Source organism: Centroberyx gerrardi, chromosome 4 (genome assembly GCF_048128805.1).
Source record: "Centroberyx gerrardi isolate f3 chromosome 4, fCenGer3.hap1.cur.20231027, whole genome shotgun sequence".
Lineage (NCBI taxonomy): Eukaryota > Metazoa > Chordata > Actinopteri > Beryciformes > Berycidae > Centroberyx > Centroberyx gerrardi.
In genome coordinates, this window is record NC_136000.1 from 10,414,730 (window position 1) to 10,434,561 (window position 19,832).

Sequence of the window (19,832 nt, forward strand, 5' to 3'; positions counted from 1 at the left end):
CAGGTATATCCTTGTTGGTGAACTCAGGAAGTCGGAGAAGTCCACCGCCAAATATAATATAATATTTCCATGCCAAATCCCGAGTAGTATACACGATCTAAAAAGTGAATAAACTGTATTTTCCAGCAGGAGCTTCGTATGTGCCGTGTTTTCCCATAGCGCTTGAATGCAGCATGTCATAAAAAACGCGCTGGCAAATGACAATTATCGTCCCCTGATTGATCAGCGTGTTCAGCCTATTATCGGGGTCTCTGTGGCATACTCAGCCAATCATCGGAGACAGTTCAGTCTGTTGTCCAATCATATCCAAGGGGGCGGGTTTTTATTTTGTTGTAGCCTAGGCAGATGGGAAATAGAAGATGAAAGAAGCAACTAGCTACCTTGCTAGCGAGTGCAAAATTATAGTATAACTGGTATTAATATGCTGGAAGATGATACCACAGATGCGTTTACAAACATCATTGGAGCTGCTTTCGATGGTCGATTGACTGGGTTGCACTTGCTAGGCACCTAAACTAAGCAGGACCGCTAGTTATCGTTAGCAGTAGCTCGCTAACTAACGTTGGCATGCAAGGAAAGGAGTCACTTGGGGTGGATACAAGATTCAAACTGTCAACTGATTGATAACATTGGTAACACACCGCCTCGTGAGGGTAAATATTAGCCAGAGACATGGACCTTGCTGACTCGCTGTGCAATTTGATACCGTAGCCTAGGAGTAGGTTGTTAACGTTAGCTTAGTTAGCTGACTGTTGACGTTAGCTAGTGCTGCCGTATGGTTAATTTACGAAGTAGAGCTAACGTTACCCTGTAAAAGAAGAACTCTGTCTTAAGACGTTTGGTTGGAGTGTGAGTTCGTCCAGTTTCTGCTGAAATATCTAACGTCATTTTGTTTCACTCACACAGGCTGAGGCAAGTGGCACAGCTTCCCACCATGTACTGGAGCCCCAATAACCCCATCACATCCAACTGCAACAGCAGCAGCATCACTGAGCTGCTGGGTGCTCTGTGTGACTGCAGCCTCTCTGGGGTGTCATTTAAACGCTGTGCCCTGGGGGGAGTGTCAAGAGAAGGTGTCCGCAGAGCCCTCAAAAAACGTGCCTATGGTGCCCTGCTCTCCAAGCTCTTTCAAGATGGCACCTCTAAAGGCCCTGCCGCAGGACCAAGTGCCACAGCCACCACCCCACCCAGAAACAAAGTCCTGATGATCTCTTTTGACCTCAGGGTGGCAGGGTGCCAGGAGGAAGCGGAGAGATTGGAGGAGCAGCTGGGAAGGCTGCCTGAGGAGGCATCCTCTGGCCTGAAGGAAGTGGACTCGGTCCTGGAGCTCCTGGTGCAGCTAGCTGGTTCAGCACCCCCTCCACCCACCTCATTTAGCAGGGACTACATGAGACGAGAGAGGCCTGTGCTGCGGAGGCCTCCTCCCTGGGGCTACCAGAGTGAGGAGCTGCAGAGGCTGGAGGCCCGCGCATGGGGGCTAGTGTGTGGGGAGGAATGGGGGTCCCTGGGGAGTCTGTGTGGCACTCTGGGGCTGATGGATGCCCCTCCAGGCACAGGGCTGCTGGCTCTAAGGACTAGGTTGGAAGTGGAGGAGAGGTTTGAGAAGGAGACCAGGCTGTCGCTGTTTGGAGCTCTGCAGCACACTCGTACCTCAGACATAGACATCAGGCTGGACCTACCTCCTGTTCCTAGTAATGTCGATGTAACGGGGCTGGCCATCAGGGTAGGAGACTGACTTACACTGCTACAGCTAGTATCAAAGTTAATGCCTGTTGTCGAGTTTAAGTTTTATACAGCCAGGTCGGCGCAAGTTCATTTTTCAATTTTAGCTTACCAAGCAATTGGACACGGGTTCATATTTGTCATTCAGCATTTGATTTATGTTCAAGGCTCAGTGGTTATGTATATATCATCGGTCATATTGGTTCTCTGTGCAGGTCCCCCACTGTTTGGACCAGTCTGAGGATGAGGGCTTCCAGTCATCCTCCAACCTGACCCCAGACTCCCAGTCAGAGCCCAGCCCCAGTCCAGAGCTCGATATCTGGGAGGCCCTCCGCACTTTTGAGCCTGGGAGACGCCGCTGCTGGGAGTCTGTTGGCTGGTAGGTGATGTGTCAGTTGTGCCGTAGAAATTTCATTCATCATTATACAACATACTTAGAGGTGGTACATGGCTTGTTGGTAGTGGGGAGCTCATAATAAGATGTTCCTAATTTTTATAATGGGTTCAAAGTCTAAAAATGTATTGGAAAGAGCTGCTTATAACGCTCTCTTTCTTTCTTTCTTTCTTTCTGTCTTTCTTTCTTTCTTTCTTTCTTTCTTTCTTTCTTCTTTTCTCTCCCCAACACAACACCAAATGCCACTCTGTTTCCCCCACTAGTCCTCCAGGAAAAAGGGAGTTTCCCTATCTAACAGAGGGGGGCAGGGAGGCCTTTGACCAGCTCTATCGGCTGTGGGAGGGGGAGATGAGGGTGGTGAACACTACTACTCCCTCTCCCCTCCTGCCTCTACCTCTGGACTCCCAGACCCAACTGGTAACTGACCTCCTCAACGTACTGATCGGAGTGGCATCCACTACCTTCCCTCTCAACCAGGTACATTCCATTGTATTCATTTATCAGTCTCTAAAATGTAATGAAATATAATTGATCTGTAGTCTGAGGTGTGTGCCATACTTTACAGTTTATATTTTTAGTTTTACTTATTACCACAGTAATAAAATATAGTATAGGTGAAGTGATTAAAACACGGTGGAGGCATACAATGATAAAAAACACAGAAGACAAACAATTGCAACAATCAGTTTGTGCATGTGTGAAATAAAAAAAAAAAAAAGGCTTATAAAAATATCTCGCCTCAAAACAATCAAAAGAAAAAAAGACCATAAAAGGTCACAATTTCAGGCAAAAACTCAACTGAATTGTCTAACAAGATGCAATAAAAGACAAGAGAAATAAATTAAAATAGACCTGAGGCAGAACATAAAATCACAGGGGAGACAAGGATGCCTTTCTCTTGTAAAGTTTCTTATATTTTCTATAAAGATTGTTATTGTAGTTTTTACAGTCTGAATTGAATCCCGGTTCTCTCTCGCACTACCTCTCACGCTCTCTCCAGCTGAATTTTATCATTAACACTTGGGCTGGTAATTATGTGCTCTCCTTCACAGTGTGTGCAGTTTGACGTCAGACCTGGTGTGTGTGTGTCGGGAGCCTCCCCAGAGAGTGTGTCTCGTCTCCTGGGGGAGCTGGCCCAGTACGGCACCCATTACTTGAGGCTTAGCCGCTTTTCTTTGCAGAGTGCCAACAAGAGAGGCCTAGTCTTTCAGGTATGTTTGTATATGTGTAATCAGCATTAATACTGCAGAGACTAGTTTTTGTCCCTCCCTTCTCCACTCATGTTCTGCACAGTAAAAGTGTTACCAATTTTGCTATCAGTGATGGTTGTAAAGTAAACCAGCATAGACAATGAAATTTAAAAAAATAGTGTATCTCTCCAAGGCTTTTACAGGCGGTCTGCGGAAGTACCTGCATTACTACCGGGCTTGTGTTCTCAGCACACCGCCCACCCTCAGCCTGCTGACTATTGGCTTCCTCTTCCGCAAAGTGGGCCGGCAGCTCAGGTGAGATCACACCTCTATTCAAGCTGTCACTGCACACTAGTCATATTGACTAAGTACAGATAGCTATTGGAACCAGTCAATCAGGGCAGGAAACTGACTTTTTTTACTGACTGGCCTCAGTGACTAATACATTCCAAAATTTACCACTTTCACTATTTTGCCAGCCAGCCAAATATGATTTTTTTTTTAAAAATACAATAATGAAACAAAATCAACCGCACACCCAAACGTGAAGGTACTGGAAGCTATGGCATAACACTAGAGAGAGAAAAATGCTATCCGCACACTTCTGACAGAGAGTACTATTTATTCAGCTAAGCTTTCGGTCAATAGACCTTCATCAGACCTGAGTGTCACGCCTTCCTATCCTAGAATGCGTTTTTACATTTAAAGCTGCACCTCTTCTCTTGTTGCTGGAGCACGGATGTTCCCTCCACTGATGGTAGACAAACTTTCCAGCTACAGCAAAAACTTCACTAGCAATTGGCTGGTGGCTCGTGTTAATTTCACACTCTGGAACCAGTCCCTTAACCAGCTCATTGTATAGTTGTCTGCAGACGGTGCATTGATGCAGATTCATCAGATCTAAATATCTGTATTCTGTTTAATCTAAGGTACCTGTCAGAACTGTGCTGTGTCGATGGACCCTCAGGTGTCGGCCAGGCTACCTTCCCTGTGGTGAGTATTCATTTTATCTGCAGACTGCAATATGTCCTCCATCACGGCTGTGTTTAGCCTATCAGATGGGATGTCAGCTCAGTGCAATGTGGCTCTCCTCAGGGTGTGAAGCTGCTGTCCTACCTGTACAATGAAGCCCAGAGTAACTGCAGCAACGAGAACTATCCGGTGCTACTGTCGCTGCTCAAGAGCAGCTGTGAGCCCTACACACGGTCAGTCACTGCCCTCCTCATGCAGAAATGTGTCTTGAAAACAAACCAGTATAACCTGAGGACAGAACTTTATTTATTAATATAGTTGGTCATTTGGTATAATGTTTTTTTTCAATTTGCCACGCATAGGTTTGTGTCTGACTGGGTATATAGCGGCGTGTTTCGAGATGTTTACGGGGAATTCATGATCCAGGTCAATGAGGAGTACCTCAGCTTCAGAGGTGAATACACACACACAAACATACACACACACACACACACACACACACACGCTTTTGCTTTAGCCAGCAAGTCTTTGAATGAAAAGCCTCAGCTGTCGCAGCTAAGTAGGCTAAAGCGTATCTCCCTTGGTATCTCCCCTCTGTAAGCCATAGACAAGCGAAAATGATTGAGCAGACATTGCTTTGCTCTGTCGCCAAATCAATGTTAGTTTACACTCTTGAGCTGGTTCGCCATGATGGCTAAAACAAAATGTTTTCTAAAATAAATTTTCTCTATTTTCTAAGTTTTCTCTTATAATTTCCTCTTATAATTGCTCTTTGCAAAACTTGGCTGAAATAACTTTTTTTTTTAGTGTAATTAATGACTTGACTCTTAAAAGAAGGGAGGAAAGGAGTGTTGAGACGGGAGGAGATGAGGGTTGCAGGGCTGAATACAGACCCTTCTCTGACCCTCAGGAACTGGTTGACTGATTTTGTGTGTGGGGGTTATCTTTCCTTTTGTCCAGTTCATCCTGCTGTGTAGGGCATTTCCTATTTGATTTTTAGAATAGTTACAAGATTTTAACTAAGATTTTATAGTTACTAAAACTCTGTTTAATATACGAACACACACATTTGTAATGACTGCTGTCAGAACTCTGATAATTTGTCCTGTGAATATAAATCCAACTGTGGACTTGACCTCGCCCACAGTTGTGTTACATGAGGACAGTTGGTTGTGTGATGCGTGTACACTCCCACAACTGTCCTCATAATAAAACAGTATGGTATGAACAGTCAATAATAATGTTTTATTGTTTTTTATTAATTTCATTTGGGATTGGTAGCAGAATTTCAATTTATTCAGTTACAAATTTAGTATTTCTGGGGTGCTATAAAGGGATATACAAGAAAGGAACCAATTAGGGAACTGCTAAGGAACCACCGGATCATTAGGAGTGAATTGTTAAAGAATCAACTTGATAAAATCTTACCGATTCCCAACCCTAGTATACAGTGTAACTGTCTGCTTTACAATGACAGCCCTCCATAAATATGTATTTATTTGAGCCATTATTATAGCCTGTCCAAATATTGTACATCATGCAACACCCCATTCAAGGTCAGAGCGTCACCTCAGCTTTGTCTGGCTTAGAGGTTCATTTGCTCATCGGCTACACCTCATCAACTCCTGCAGTGACCCTATGCGCTCCTCGCTCCTGCTTTTTGGAGGACACACAAATGTCATTGTTCTCCTCCAAGTCTGTCAGCCTGGGAAGCAATCAGTGGCTAAGCTTTCTTGGCAAGCCGCAGGCTTTCTGTAAAGAGCTCTGGAAGCCCGGTGCATTCATGTCCTCCTCTGCTTTTTGCTTAGGATCACTGAGCTAAGCGCTAACAATTTCCAAGTGTTAATTCAAGCGGCCAGAGTTTTGCCATGCCCCGTAAGTCATACTAATAAGGAAAAGTTTTTGGCCCAGCAAAGGCCGAGTATCACTCCACCACTATTATTTGTTTTACTTTGAATATTGCTAGTTATCAGTCATAAGGGAACAGCAAAACTACGTGGTCTAAATTATAGAACAGCACGCTATTGGTCTCTCCTTTGTATCTCTGCAGACAAACACTTCTGGGTTCAAGGCTACACCCTGATCTCGAAGGATGTGGAGGACTGTGTTCCTGTTTTCCTGAGACACATTGCCAATGATGTGTACGTCTGCGGCAAGACCATTAACCTGCTCAAGATCTGCTGCCCACAGGTTTGTTTTGCACATGTAACAGATAAAGATTTGCGTTCATATGGGCTTCTTTAGTATGACCTGGGGTAAGGAAAGGCACTTTAAGTCAATACATTCTGGGACATTTTGGTGGTGAGGTAAACTACCTCCTGTCTGTTTCTGTCTGCCAAGCTAACTTTCTGTGAACTGTGTGTCCACAGCACTACATCTGCTGGTCGGAGCTGCCGGTGCCTCGCATCTCTGTCACCTTCTCCCTGCAGGAGGTGGAGGAGATCGAGAGGGACTGCGCAGTGTACCGCGGACGCATGGAGAGGATTGCCAAGCACAGCGCCATCAGCAGGGAGGAGCAGGTACTGAGACTCGCACAGATTGTTGATGAAGTGTGAGGGTCCGTAGGTACCGCTCCTGTTCAGCCGTGGTAGCTATGGCTGCTCATGCTAACTACTATGTTCTTCTTTTATTTATTCCAAATAAACCACTGTTGCTGCTGCTGCAAACATAAAACGCATCACTTACTGTGCGGCAGAGGATTTTTCCCAGGAAAGACCTACCAACCATTCGGTGTTTGGAACAGCAAATGTAAAAACTTTCATGACTAGCTATAAAGCATGAATCTTTCTATCTTTTATATTAATAGAGAGCTTTTTTTCTATATGAAAATATTCTGAAATATTTCTGAAATTTAAAAAAAATAGAGAAAGTTTCTCACATAACATGATCAATGATTGTGACTCTACGCCTCAAGTGCAGAGCTTTTCAGCAGCCAATCATTAAAATGATGCACTATCGTCTGAGGCTTGTGCGCCGTATGATGTAGTGTAATAGTCCACATTGTGTGGCCTATATTCTGTGTGCCGCCAGCAGTGCTGACTGTAAGTGGCGGAGGAGGAGAGGTGAGCCACAGGGCAGGCAGATAGATCTTTGTTAATGACGATCTCTTGTCTGTCTTTTGTTAGGCCCTGCGCACGGAGCAGGCACGCCAGGAGCTGATCAATCAGGTCAGGGAGTCGGCAGCCAAGACGCTGGAGAGCATCCGCGGTTAGTAATACACTCACACGTGCCACATACACACACAGTTTCACACACAGTAATCGTATGCAGTGCTTAATGTGCATACACACATCACCATCCCATTGGGTATATCTTTAACACATGGCTCAGGTCTGATAATAACCTGGAGTAGCTGTTGGCTCTCGACTGAGAGCTTTCGTGAACTCCATTCATTCATTTCAGGAGAGAAAGAGAGGGAGAGAGATGCACAGGGGCAATGGCAGCGAGGAAGACTTTGAACGGCTTCCAGCACTACGGGCTGTGAAATCTAATCATCGCTCACATAGTTTAGTAAACTCCTCATATAATTTATTACTTCAAAAGATGTGTGGCAAAGATTCAGGGGGCGGGGGGGTGCGGGCGGGGTGATCTCCGGCCTAATGCTGTGTGCGTGCCTTGGCATATGCATGTGTGTTTGTGTGAGGCAGATGGTGATGTTGCTGTGTTTGTGTGCGTGTGAGAGAGAGAGAGTGTGATGTTCTGTGCTTTTGGGTGTGGGGGGTAAGCAGCCCACTGTTCTCTCTCTCGCCCCCTGCAGGGCGCCAGGTGTCGCAACGTCTGGCGGAGGAAGCCAGGAAGAGGGAGCGTTTTGAGGAGCTGAAACAGCACCTGGAGCAGGAGCAAGAGGTAGGAATGTGTGTGAAAGAGAGAGATGAAAAAACTGTGAGAGACAGTCTCGTTTTTGATCTTTTGATGATAATCAAAAGATTTGGGATAGCTCAGAAATTTACAAGGAGAGAGACACATCTTTTTTGGAATAATTTTGAAAGCCATAACCTCTGTCTGTGTGTGTGTGTGTGTGTGTGTGTGTGTTTCTCTGTATTTTTGGCACCAGTGGCGAAATGCAGCCAAGAAGAAGGTGGAGGATGATGACTTCAGCTTTGCCAGGGAGCTGAGGGACAGAGAGAAGAGACTACAAGCTCTGGAAGAGCAACTGGAGCAGAGAGCCAGGTCTAACTGCTTAGACCGACACCCCACACACATCACACATCACACACACACACACATCACAGAGCCAAAAGCATATACACACACTGTGATGCATACAACAGACCTGCAACTAGATCACAAGAATCCCCCACAAGCACATGCACATGAAACCCACACACACATCACACAAACATCACTGAGCCCAAAAACACCATATACACACATTCAGGCATATGACAGACCCACACCCAGAGCACACAGACCCCCAAAAGCACACACACACACACACACACACACAGAGTCAAGCATACAACAGACCCGCACACACATTTCTCACAAAATGAATTTTACTCTCTCTCGCACACACGCACATACGCACATACACACACACACACACACACACACACACACACGCACACACACACACACACACACATACAGAGTTTATCATTCTAGAGTAGGAGGAACACTGATTGCCAGATGATTTGCACAGAAATTAAAATAAGACTCAGTATTCATATCAGGCTTACTATTCAAAGCAATTTGGCGAATTTCAGACCTGTCACCAGAAATTGTTCCAGTCGCTCTGCGTTTTGGAAGATGAGCCTCATTTTTGAATATTTTAATTCCCTATTTCCGATTTGAGTGCTGACATGAAGCTCACTGTAACACAAGTACCTGGTGGCTGAGTGGCCTATTGGTTAAAGAGACCATCCCATAAATTAGAGGTTGTATGTTTGATCATCAACAGCCAAGTGTCCTGTTGGAGTCTCCATGAGCAAGACACCTAACCTCTACCTGCTCATTCATTGCAAGTCACTCTGGATAAGGCCGCCAGCCAAATGACTAACATGTAACTTGTGTGTTACTGCCCTCTGATTGTAGGAATGAGCTGATTGCTCAGTATAGCCGCCTATCGGAGGATGCAGCTCGCAGAGAGAGGCGGGCCATGTGGAGGGTGCAGCGAATGAGACTTGACGAAGCCCGTGCTCAGTTCTTCATGCTTGACAGACAGCAGACTCAGGTTGGTAGTCAATGAATGTAAAATACACACACATTGGGCAAGGCTAAGATGATTGAAGTGATTGTCTTATTATTTTGTTTTGTGATAAGTGAAGTCATTTTTGATTAAAGCTATCTTGACTAATTTCCAGGCCATACTGGAGAAATATCCCTTAGGCCAGGAGAGACCTCCCATGGAAGTATTGCCACATGCTCTCCCAACACAACAGACTGCACCACAACCAACACAAGTATGACAACACACATGTTCTTGCATATTAATTAGCCAAATCTTCTCCACTTTAGTCAAGTCACGTTTATTTATATAGCCCACAGAAGCAAAAGTTTACAAAGACAAGCCTACCTAGATCTAACTAATAAACAATCAATCACAAAATAACAATAAAATAAAACCCAACACAAGGCACAAGATGGCATAATGGAAGAGAGCCTAGCCCAGCCTAACTGGCACCACTAACCTTAGACCCTCGGTGAAGACAAGGGAAAAACTCCTAAGAAAACCTTATTAGGAAAAAAAATTGATTCTTCCATTTTTTTTTCTTAATAAGGTTTTCTTAGGAGTTTTTCTTTGGGCATGCCCATTCATAGAGGGATCCCCCACCAGGTTGGCTGAGTGTGCAATAGGTGCCAGTACAAAACAGTAAAATGGGTAATAACATATAAGTATTTATTATTTACTTTATTATGCTTTTTCTGAGTGTGTGCTCCCCACATCCTCAAATGAATGTCTGTCTTCGCTTAATAGGAATCTCGCAGTCAAGAACCATCTCAACAGCAATCAAAGGAGGAGACTCCAGAATCGGATGCTCCATCAGCCCCATGTGACCCCTCTTCACCTACCCCCACCCCCACGCCGTCTACAGTAGACCCTGCGCTCATCTCTGAGGACATCGATATCAACGACTTTCTCCCAAAGTCATCAAAACCTGACAGTCAGCAGGTGGACAGGGCCCTTCAGGACATTGGCTCTGACCTCCCTGAAGCGCCTCCTAAACCTCAACCAGTAGACTATGACTTCAGTGCCCCCTTTAGTCCGCTGGAGGGCATCGCTGGTCAGGCCTCAGTCCAGCCCAGGCCTCACTGGGGGCCTGCAGTCCAGCCCGACGCCCCCTACCCCCACCCCTCTCTGTCTCACATCCCCATAGGAGAGAATGTGTCTCATGTCCTGGAGACTCTCCCCAGAGCCAGCCCCTACGGCCAAGCCTCCAAATCCAGCTTTCCCCTAGGCCAGTATATCCCAGAGGCACCCCTAGATACAGCCAAAGCTAATGTTTATGGACATCCCTCACAAGCCTCAGTGCAATTGGTGGATGGGAGTGATGCAACGACTGAAAGCAAGCAGGAGGCAGTTGCCTCTTTGCCAGAACAAGAGTTGCATGGGACTAAGATGGAGGTGGTGGAAAGTATGATGGAGGCAAAACAAGACAAGACTAAATCTGTTAAGCCTTTAAAAGGAGTAATTGTGGTCCAGGAGCTGACTCCTAGTCCCTCCATTCAGGCTGCACCTTCCTCCACAGCAGAGCATAGCCTCAAAAATGGAGATCACAAAGTACTGACCACTCCCTCTGACTGTGGGGTTGAGCCTCTTGCGACAAACACTCAAGCTCACACCTCAGATGCTCATGATAAAGTCGGAGAACATATTTCCGAAGTGGTCACTGCTCTACCTTCGTCAAACAATCACGGTCATGTCTCAAACGCACAGCTAAAGGTTGGAGAGGTAGCTTCAGATGTGGGTGCCCCTCAGCTTTCACCCAACATCCATGGTCATTCTTCCGATGCTCACATAAAGGTTGGACATTTTGTATCAGAAGTGACTGCGCTTCTGCCTTCCTCTAACATCCATGGTCATGCCTCAGATGCACACATCAAGGTTGGAGAACATGTGTCGGAAGTGAATGCCCCACTACGTTCCCCCAATGTTCACGGTCACTCTTCTGACGCTCACATAAAAGTTGGGGAAAACGTTTCAGAATTTGTCACTCCCCTTCCCACTCAGAATATCCACGGTCATGCCTCAGATGCCCACATAAAAGTTGGTGAACATGTTTCAGATGTAGTTGCCTCCTTACCTTCCCCCAACGTTCACGGCCACGCGTCCGACGCACACATCAAAGTTGGGGAAAACATTTCGGAAATTGTTGTCCTCCTTCCTACTCCCAATATCCACGGCCACTCATCTGATGCCAACATCAAAGTGGGTGAGTTTGTGTCCAACATACCTGAAGCGAGACCTCGTTGGAATAAGCATGGGCATGCCTCAGACTGCATCCTCAAAGTAGGGTGTGTGGTATCTGGAACTGAACCAGCCATATCCCCTTTGCCTGGAAGCACTTATGGTCACTCCTCTGACTCAACTTTAGGCACTGGGTGTGTGGTTTCGGGAGTCGAACCCCAACCTTCTCCTCTACCCGGCAGTGCCTATGGCCACGCTTCAGACTCAACTTTAGGCATTGGGTGTATAGTATCCAAAGCTGAATCAATTCCATCACCACTACCAGTCAACGCTTATGGTCACTCATCTGACTCCTCACTGGGGATAGGGTGCGTGGTGAAGGGCAAACGCAGTGGAGACCAGCAGAGACCAGAGGACAACCAAGACAGTCAAGGTAGTGAATAATGAGTGATACACGAATACGCTTCTGCATTGTTTCTCGATCTCCGTAGTGAGGCACGCTGCAGTGCTGCTGAGTGAGCTCAAGTATGCCTTGAGATTTGTTTCAAATCATGAGAATATAAACATCAAACAAAATACCTTTTTTATTCATTAAAATTGAAATGAATCAGATTATTATCTGTTCCTCCAAGTCGGTGCAAATGTTGGCCAAGTCCAACAGCTCATTCTGTTTGCTGGCCCCCTTGGATTATCATTCAAAGCTTAGTGTGGCATTTTTATGCAATCAATAATTTGTTGCACCTTTTGGGATTTGCCTTGACTAAGTGCCTTGGCACTGAAAAGTTGGAAAAATGCAGGCCTGTTGTATTATTAAGACGTATACAGTAGCTAATGGTTCTGAGCTTAATACCAGAAAAAGATATCACAGAAGATGGTTTTTAGTGTTTATTGGAATCGACTGAATATTCCTTACATCTCTGTCCAGGTTTTGAATCGGGGAGCTCTGGTGAGCAGCTGGCTGAGGGCGTGGGGTCCTGGGCAGCCGGCTGGGGTCTTTCCCCTGGAGAAAGGTCTGAGCAGGAATACCTCCTGTCCTTGTCCGCTCAGTACCAGGTGGAACACTACGAAGACTGCTACAACCTCATGTGTGAGTTCAGCAGAAAAACATATAGCTGGCCAAGGAATAATGGTTCCTTGGCCAGCTGTACAATATATAGGTAAAGTGATTTAAAAGTGAATTAAGCACTACCTTGTCCACTCTGAGGATAGTTGTGAAGTCAGTGCCATGATTCTAGAAACAAATGTGTGTGTCCTTGGTGAAGACTAGGGATGGGCATTTTCAATTTTTGTCACAAATTGAATCGTGACATGAATTTTAGAGTCTGATCAGACAGTTTTATGCACTCTTTTATGCAGAGTTACACTGATGGATGGACATTAAGTCTCTGGAAACACTTCTCATTCCTCTGCTAGCATTGGAGTGTTTTTGTGGGTGGGATGCATGGCTTGTTTAAAGTTGGTCGGTTTTTTAAATAATTATGGCTCATGATTTTAGTCAGGACTTGGTGTACATATATATAACTGAAGTTAATAAACAATTCAAATCATTATTGTGCATTATCCATTCAAAAATACTATCTGGATGTCAAAAGTTGATTTCAATGTTCATTTTGGGCAATCGAGGATTCGACTATACAAGCCCCTCCCGAGTGAAGACATAGTCTACGTGACAAATGGCTTTAAGTATCTGAGCCATTTAATGTGAGCTTGACTTAACTTGCCAGCCTTTAGGTGAACAACCTCAAAAGTAACCAGTCATCAGCAAAATAAACCAACTTGAGTACGGGCTTCCTTTGTTGTTTTTTTTTCTCCTTCTTTTTTCTTTGAAGTATTTCAAACGATTTTCATTCAGTAACATGCCTGTCATCTTTCTCTCCCCTAGCTTCGTCCCCAGAGTGTCAGCTGCTGAAGCAGGTGACGCGGGGCCCCTGGGGTCTTCCCATGGACCCGACCCTCCGCAGGGCCACAGACACCACTGCTGTCCAGCTCAGTGAGATGGTTTCCCTGCCGGTTCTGATGAAACACTCTGTCACTACCCCGCTCATCACGCAGTGAGTGTCCGAGTGAAAGAAAGCTGTGGGAGGAGAGGAGGGAGACGGTCTGTTTTTGTGTTAGAGAGGGATTGAAAGCATCACTAGTTCCTGTCTGCAAATGCAGGTTTTGAGTGTCTGAGAAAGAGATTGCGTGTATGAATGTCTTTTGTAAGTTGTTAAACACACAATACTGCATTTAAGAGAAAATACGGTATGAGGTTTTCACTGATCTCTCTCATTTCTTTGGTACGTCGGAACCACTTAGCCTTTTGTTGAGTGCATATTGTGTGTCAGAGGTATAATTTAAAGTCTTATTATCATCCACTACTCCCATTCTGTTGGATATTCTATCAGAACTCCATCAACTATCCTGCTGGCAGACATACCTAGCGGACAACCTCGTCAATCTTGAGCTACAAAGTTTTTGCACAGCATGCAGTGTTTCCTTTGTGTAAAGAAATGGCTTCCTCATCCCTTCCAACACACAGCAGGAGTGCAGTATATTTTGCGTTGGAATTTATAGCTGTAAACTTTTATTTCACACATTTTTATTCCATGCTGAAGCGACACAGTGGAGTTTGCCAGAGACTGTCAACTCTATTTTTACAACTCTTATTGCTGCTGACTTTTCAGTTAACAGTTGGAGAACTTCCCCTAAATCACAACCTTATATAAATGTGAATTGCCCTAGGAATAATTTAAAGTATAAGTGTGATGAAGGGAATGGTCCAGAACGTGAAAAACACTGGTATAGTCCCTTAGCTTCTCCCTTCTCCAGAGCTGATGTCTATCATCCTCACAACCTGTGCGAATTTTGCAAGTCAGCACCATTCTCAGTACAGAATCTTGTGGCAAAACTTTTCCCTCCTTATCTCAGTCATTCTCTCCCCCACCCCCATCTCGCACCCCCCAGTGTATCTTTGGTGAACAAGGCAGTGGTGGACTACTTCTTTGTGGAGTTGGGGGTGGAGAAGCACTTTGAGGCACTGCGCCACTTCCTGCTGATGGAGGACGGCGAGTTCGCTCAGTCCCTCAGTGATCTGCTCTTTGAAAAGGTGATGCTCTTTCAGGAGAGAAGGTGTTGCTGTCATTGATCTCTTTGTACACTCAAAAAAGCGGCGTATGTGGTTTTTTAAATTTATTGCATTCTAGTGGAAGACAAGGAAGGACATTTTGGAACAAGGCCAAATGCCCGTCCTTGTCTCCCCTTGAATACAATAAATTTTTAAACAGAAACACATATTCTGCTTTTTGAGTGAGCACCAATCAATGTGTTTAGTGTCATTTTCTGTTTTTAGTCCTTGCGCCACTTCTAAGAGCGAGTAACCTTGTAAACTCGGTGAAGGTATGCATAAACAACTAAGTGGAAGTGGAATACTATCCTTTTAGCATATTAACACCTTAGTGTCTATGTTTTGTCAGTCGATCAGTCATGTAGAGCAGTGGGTCTTCACCATGTGGCATCGAGGCCCAAGAGTTTGCAAGTTTTCATCCCAACCAAACACTACACCAGCTGATTTCACTACTCATCAAAATCACCCGCTGTAGTGTTTGTTCGGAACGGAAATCTGCCTACTCTTGGGCCTTGATGACACATTGTTGAGAACCACAGGTGTAGAGGTATGCGTGGGTTGTCCATATGTGACCTATGTGTCCTTATTTGACCAATGTCTCCTCCCCGTAGCTGGGCAGCGGTCAGACTCCAGGTGAACTGCTGACCCCTTTGGTCCTGAACTCCATTCTCAGCAAGGCCCTCCAGTACAGCTTGCATGGCGACAGCGCCTTGGCCGCCAACTTCACCTTTGCCCTGCGCTTCCTCCCGGAGACCTTCCACCCCCATGCCCCCGATTCTCTCAACTGCCTAGAGCTACGCTACAAGGTAAGGCGGAGCGTCTCTAATTGAGTAAGAGGAAAGAGCGTGTACATCTGCACGGGCGTGCCTGTCTTGGCATGAGTGGCAGCTTGAATGTGACAAGCTGTCATGTTTTGACAAACTGCTGTGGATGTGGAAAATGAGCTTGTCACACACTTAAGTGGGTGAACCTCTCAGATTGATTGGAGTTGGGTCTTTTGAATGACATGCACAGTGACTAATGCCCTGCACCTTGTCCTCTTCTCTTGTTCTGTCCTGTGTTGTCCTTCATCCTCCCCTATCTCTCCCATGACCGCTCTCCTCTCTCCTGCTCTCTCACTGAATCTCCATCTTGTTGCGCACCTGAATTTCGCTTGGTCCCTCTCTCCCTATCCTTATCTCTTGCTCCATCCCTCCCATGCCCTTATTTTATTACACTCTCTTTCTCTCCACATATCTTTTTCCCATACCTCTCCTGCCTCCACCTTCTCCCCCGCTCTCATCTCCCACCACTCTGTCTTCCCTTCACAATCCTCTCTCCTCCTTTATCAACGTCTCTGCACCCACACCTTTCTCCTCCCCCCCACCTCATCTGTCACTCTTCTTTCACCTGATTTTTTTTTTTCCCATTCCCACCCGATCTCACTTTCTCGCTCTCCTCTCTCTTGCTCTCTTTCACACTCCCTCACTCTTACACCTTCACTCTCTCTTTTTGTCTTGCGCCCTCTCTCTCTCTCTCTCTCTCTCTCTTTTCCCCTCCTGTCGTCTCCCAGGTGGACTGGCCGTTGAACATCATCATCACGGACAGCTGCATGAACAAGTACAACCGTCTGTTCTCCTTTCTGCTGCAGCTCAAACACATGGTGTGGAGCCTCCGTGACGTCTGGTTCCACCTCAAGAGAACGGGTGAGAAGATATTACTCTTCTGTTGTGCTCCTGCTTGGACTCCACCACACCTCTGTGAGGGGAGAGAGAGCAGATTCTTCCTCTCCTGTTTATAAAATATTCAGAGGGGGGAACGAATGTTGCAATGCCTTTATGGTTTATTTATACACAGCACATCTCATACCAACGGGATTACTGTAATACAATGTGATTCAGTGGGCTGGAAAGTATTATTGATCAAGGAATGGCTGTGTATAGACTACATAAATAGATAACATGGGAAAAAAAACTAAATGGATAAGAAGTGGGGGGGGGGAAGCAAAGCCTTTAGATGTTACTATTGGATTGTCAGTGTCATAATATGTGACCTGGCTCAAATAATCCCTAGTGTTTGGTTTAATCTGTTTGATGTACTAAATGGGTGGAGTTCATCACATAGAAGTACACAGTGAGTGGCAGAAATTTTATTCAACCACAGGAAAGCATTTGAATGTCAATTTTGTATACTTTTCTATGATTATAACATTAACATTATTGATCCTCCTCTGCAGTAGCATGAATAGCATATAAACAAAAATACAAAAAGTAAAGCATCTTGCAGATGTAACATCTTCATCATACCAACACAAAGCAATTCACCAAGAAAGAATTCTTGGTTTATTGACTACATTGACCGTAAGAAGGCCTGACACTGTCTATTCCCTCAATGCAGTAAACCTGAAATTATTCAACCCAGGTGTGTCTCTGTCATGACTTGTTTGCAAATGTTTCCTTCAGCGCTGGTGAAAGGCGCAGGCCGCTCGGTGCAGTTCCGCCAGCTGCAGTTATACAGGCATGAGATGCAGCACTTTGTCAAGGTGATCCAGGGCTACATCGCCAACCAGATCCTGCAAGTGTCCTGGAGTGAGTTTACAGCCAAGCTGGCAACCGCCAGCGATCTGGACGCTATCCACCGCACACACGCAGACTACCTCAACAGAGCCATCTTCAGGTGAGGCGAGGAAGTGCGCATGTGCATGTTAACAGATTGCTGTACAGTGCCTTGATATTTTTCAACCCCCCATTGACTTTTCCCACATTTTGTGGTGTTGCAGCCTGAATTAAAATATTATTCAATTAGGTTTTTCACTACACACAATAACCCATAATGTCAAAATTTTCTGCAAATTAACTCAAAATGAAAAGCTGAAATGTTTTGTCAGTTTTCAACCCATTTGTAGTAACACTCCAGACTGAGTTGAGGTGCATGAAAATGTGTGGAAAAACCCATCCAGGCATCCTGCCCATCCAGCTTGAGCAAATCTGCAATAAAGAATGGGACAAAATCCCAAAATGTGCCAAAGACCCAGATGTGCCAAGTTGATACAGATGCATCCAAGAAGACTCAAAGCTGTAATTGCTGCCAAAGGTGCTTCTAGAAAGCATTGGGATATGTTATGCAGATTGACAAAGAATATCAATTTAAACCATCTTGAATTCAGGCTGCAACATCACAAAATGTGGGAAAAAGTCAAGGAGGTTGCATAATTTCTTAAGGTACTGTACATGCACACCAACCTCCTCAAGGGAGACATTCTGCACCCTTCATTTCATCTGAATTAATTTTACCTCCTCTAACAAGTTAATTAAAATTCCAGTTAGGTCTGAAGCTAACTTTTGAACCCCATGAATGATTTAATCTCATTAGGAAAGGTTGCCAGTATCACACTTCTCTGTGTAATTTCAGCTTGTCTGTAAAGTCATTTGAAAGTTCCATCTCATTTTTCCTCAACCTTTGCCCTCTCTCCTCCCCCCTCCCCAGGGGTTTGCTGACAGAGAAAGCCGCTCCGGTCATGAACATCATCCACAGCATCTTCAGCCTGATCCTCAAGTTCCGTGCCCAGTTGATTGCACAGCCCTGGGACAGCCAGCAGGGGGAGGCAGTTCACCCCAGTTTCATTGCCATGCAGCAGTCCTATAACACCTTCAAGTATTACTCCCACTTTCTCTTCAAAGGTAAGGACACAGAAAACTGTTTCAGCTTAATGGGAATTAAGATTTCAAGCCGTTTATCTCCATTCACCCACATTTAAATTCAGATTAGTTAGGGCAACGAGTCAGGCCGTCAGAGTAAAGCAGTTTCCATCCTTTCATTGCTGTGATCATTGGATATATGAAAGCTTGTTGCAGTTCTTTTAGATACAGTAAATACTGATTTCCTTTGGTGAAGCAATGTGTTTTCTCCATGTCTGTGATGTTTACATAGTAGGGAAAAGGCATATCACTAAAATACTTCTCCTTTTCTTTTCCTCAGTGGTGACCAAACTGGTGAACAGAGGCTACCAGCCTCACTTGGAGGATTTCCTCCTCCGCATTAACTTCAACAACTACTACAAAGACTCCTAAGTTGTGTGTATGTTGCACATGAGCTATTTGACATGATAAAGGCCATTTGGTCGGCGCTTTTATCCAGAGCGCCTTAATATACCATGAGTGCATACATTTTTAGCATGGGTGACCCCTAGTCTTGGTAGTGTTCGTGACATGCTGTACCCATTAAGCTATACAGGACCGTTTGCCTTGTGTGTATTACTTTTTTGCCCTAAATCCCCTCTGTGTGTCTAGAAGACAACATCATGTGGATAACCAGGCTTGTGTGATAAGCCAGGCTCTTTCTGGCTGTCATTTCAGTGTACAAAGTAAGCTTTGTAGAACAACTCTGTTTGCAGCATGGATTTGACATTGAAAATCCCTTTAGGTAATCAACTTGAGCCAACGCACAGGATTTGAACTATATGGCTCTAAGTGTGTGCTTGGCTATGAGACCTTGCTTCTAAAATGCTGTATGCTGTCAAAGTTAGTGATGTCAAACTAAGATTGAGCTGGCGCCAAATGTAATGACTCCCATGCTCAGGTGTGCCTCCTGCTATAGGTTTTTAGCGCTAGCCTAGAGGCTGTGTGTAAAATGTGTTACATTATATGTAAATACAAAATGCTTAATAAATGCTAAATTCTCTGGTGTTGATTTTGAAGTTCCTTTTTTGATGTAAAGAAAATACAACATTTACTTGAGTAAGAAAAAGTTACTTATATTTATTAAAGATTGCATGTTAACATTTTGTTTTAGAAAACTAGGAGAATGAGTGCAAAGCCTTATGGGTAGTGGACACTGTCAACTTAAGTAATTTACAAAAAGATACAGAGGAAGTGAGAAATGCAGTCCTTGCCATATTACTTGCATTTATTTTCCAGACTGCGAGTACTCAGATTTTTCCTGACTGTGCATTACACTTACAAAGCAGAAGCATCTCAAGACTATGCAGCACAACTGTAAAGACGGCTATGGCTGTAGCATGGCCTCTTAGAAGGATTTGGTTTCAGAGTAGATGGTGAAGGTGTACCAGCTCTCCTCCTCCCCTCACCAATTGAGCCATCAATCAAAGGAATAACCCACACA

General features: G+C 44.9%; 1 protein-coding gene across 1 annotated transcript; it reads left to right on the top strand.

Moving 5' to 3' along the window:
* The first annotated feature begins 353 nt into the window (after positions 1-353).
* Positions 354-19,391, top strand: tubgcp6 (tubulin gamma complex component 6). Its single transcript, XM_071897461.2, has 25 exons — positions 354-653; positions 907-1,723; positions 1,938-2,101; positions 2,380-2,593; positions 3,169-3,327; positions 3,500-3,621; positions 4,236-4,299; positions 4,402-4,511; positions 4,641-4,732; positions 6,329-6,468; positions 6,648-6,797; positions 7,404-7,485; positions 8,036-8,124; positions 8,333-8,448; positions 9,313-9,451; positions 9,582-9,680; positions 10,196-12,059; positions 12,552-12,713; positions 13,509-13,677; positions 14,573-14,714; positions 15,344-15,538; positions 16,285-16,417; positions 17,174-17,387; positions 18,198-18,391; positions 18,690-19,391. The coding sequence occupies exons 2-25, from the start codon at positions 935-937 to the stop codon at positions 18,779-18,781; spliced, it is 5,694 nt and encodes a 1,897-aa protein (XP_071753562.2). The 5' UTR covers positions 354-653; positions 907-934; the 3' UTR covers positions 18,782-19,391.
* Positions 19,392-19,832: the final 441 nt, after the last annotated feature.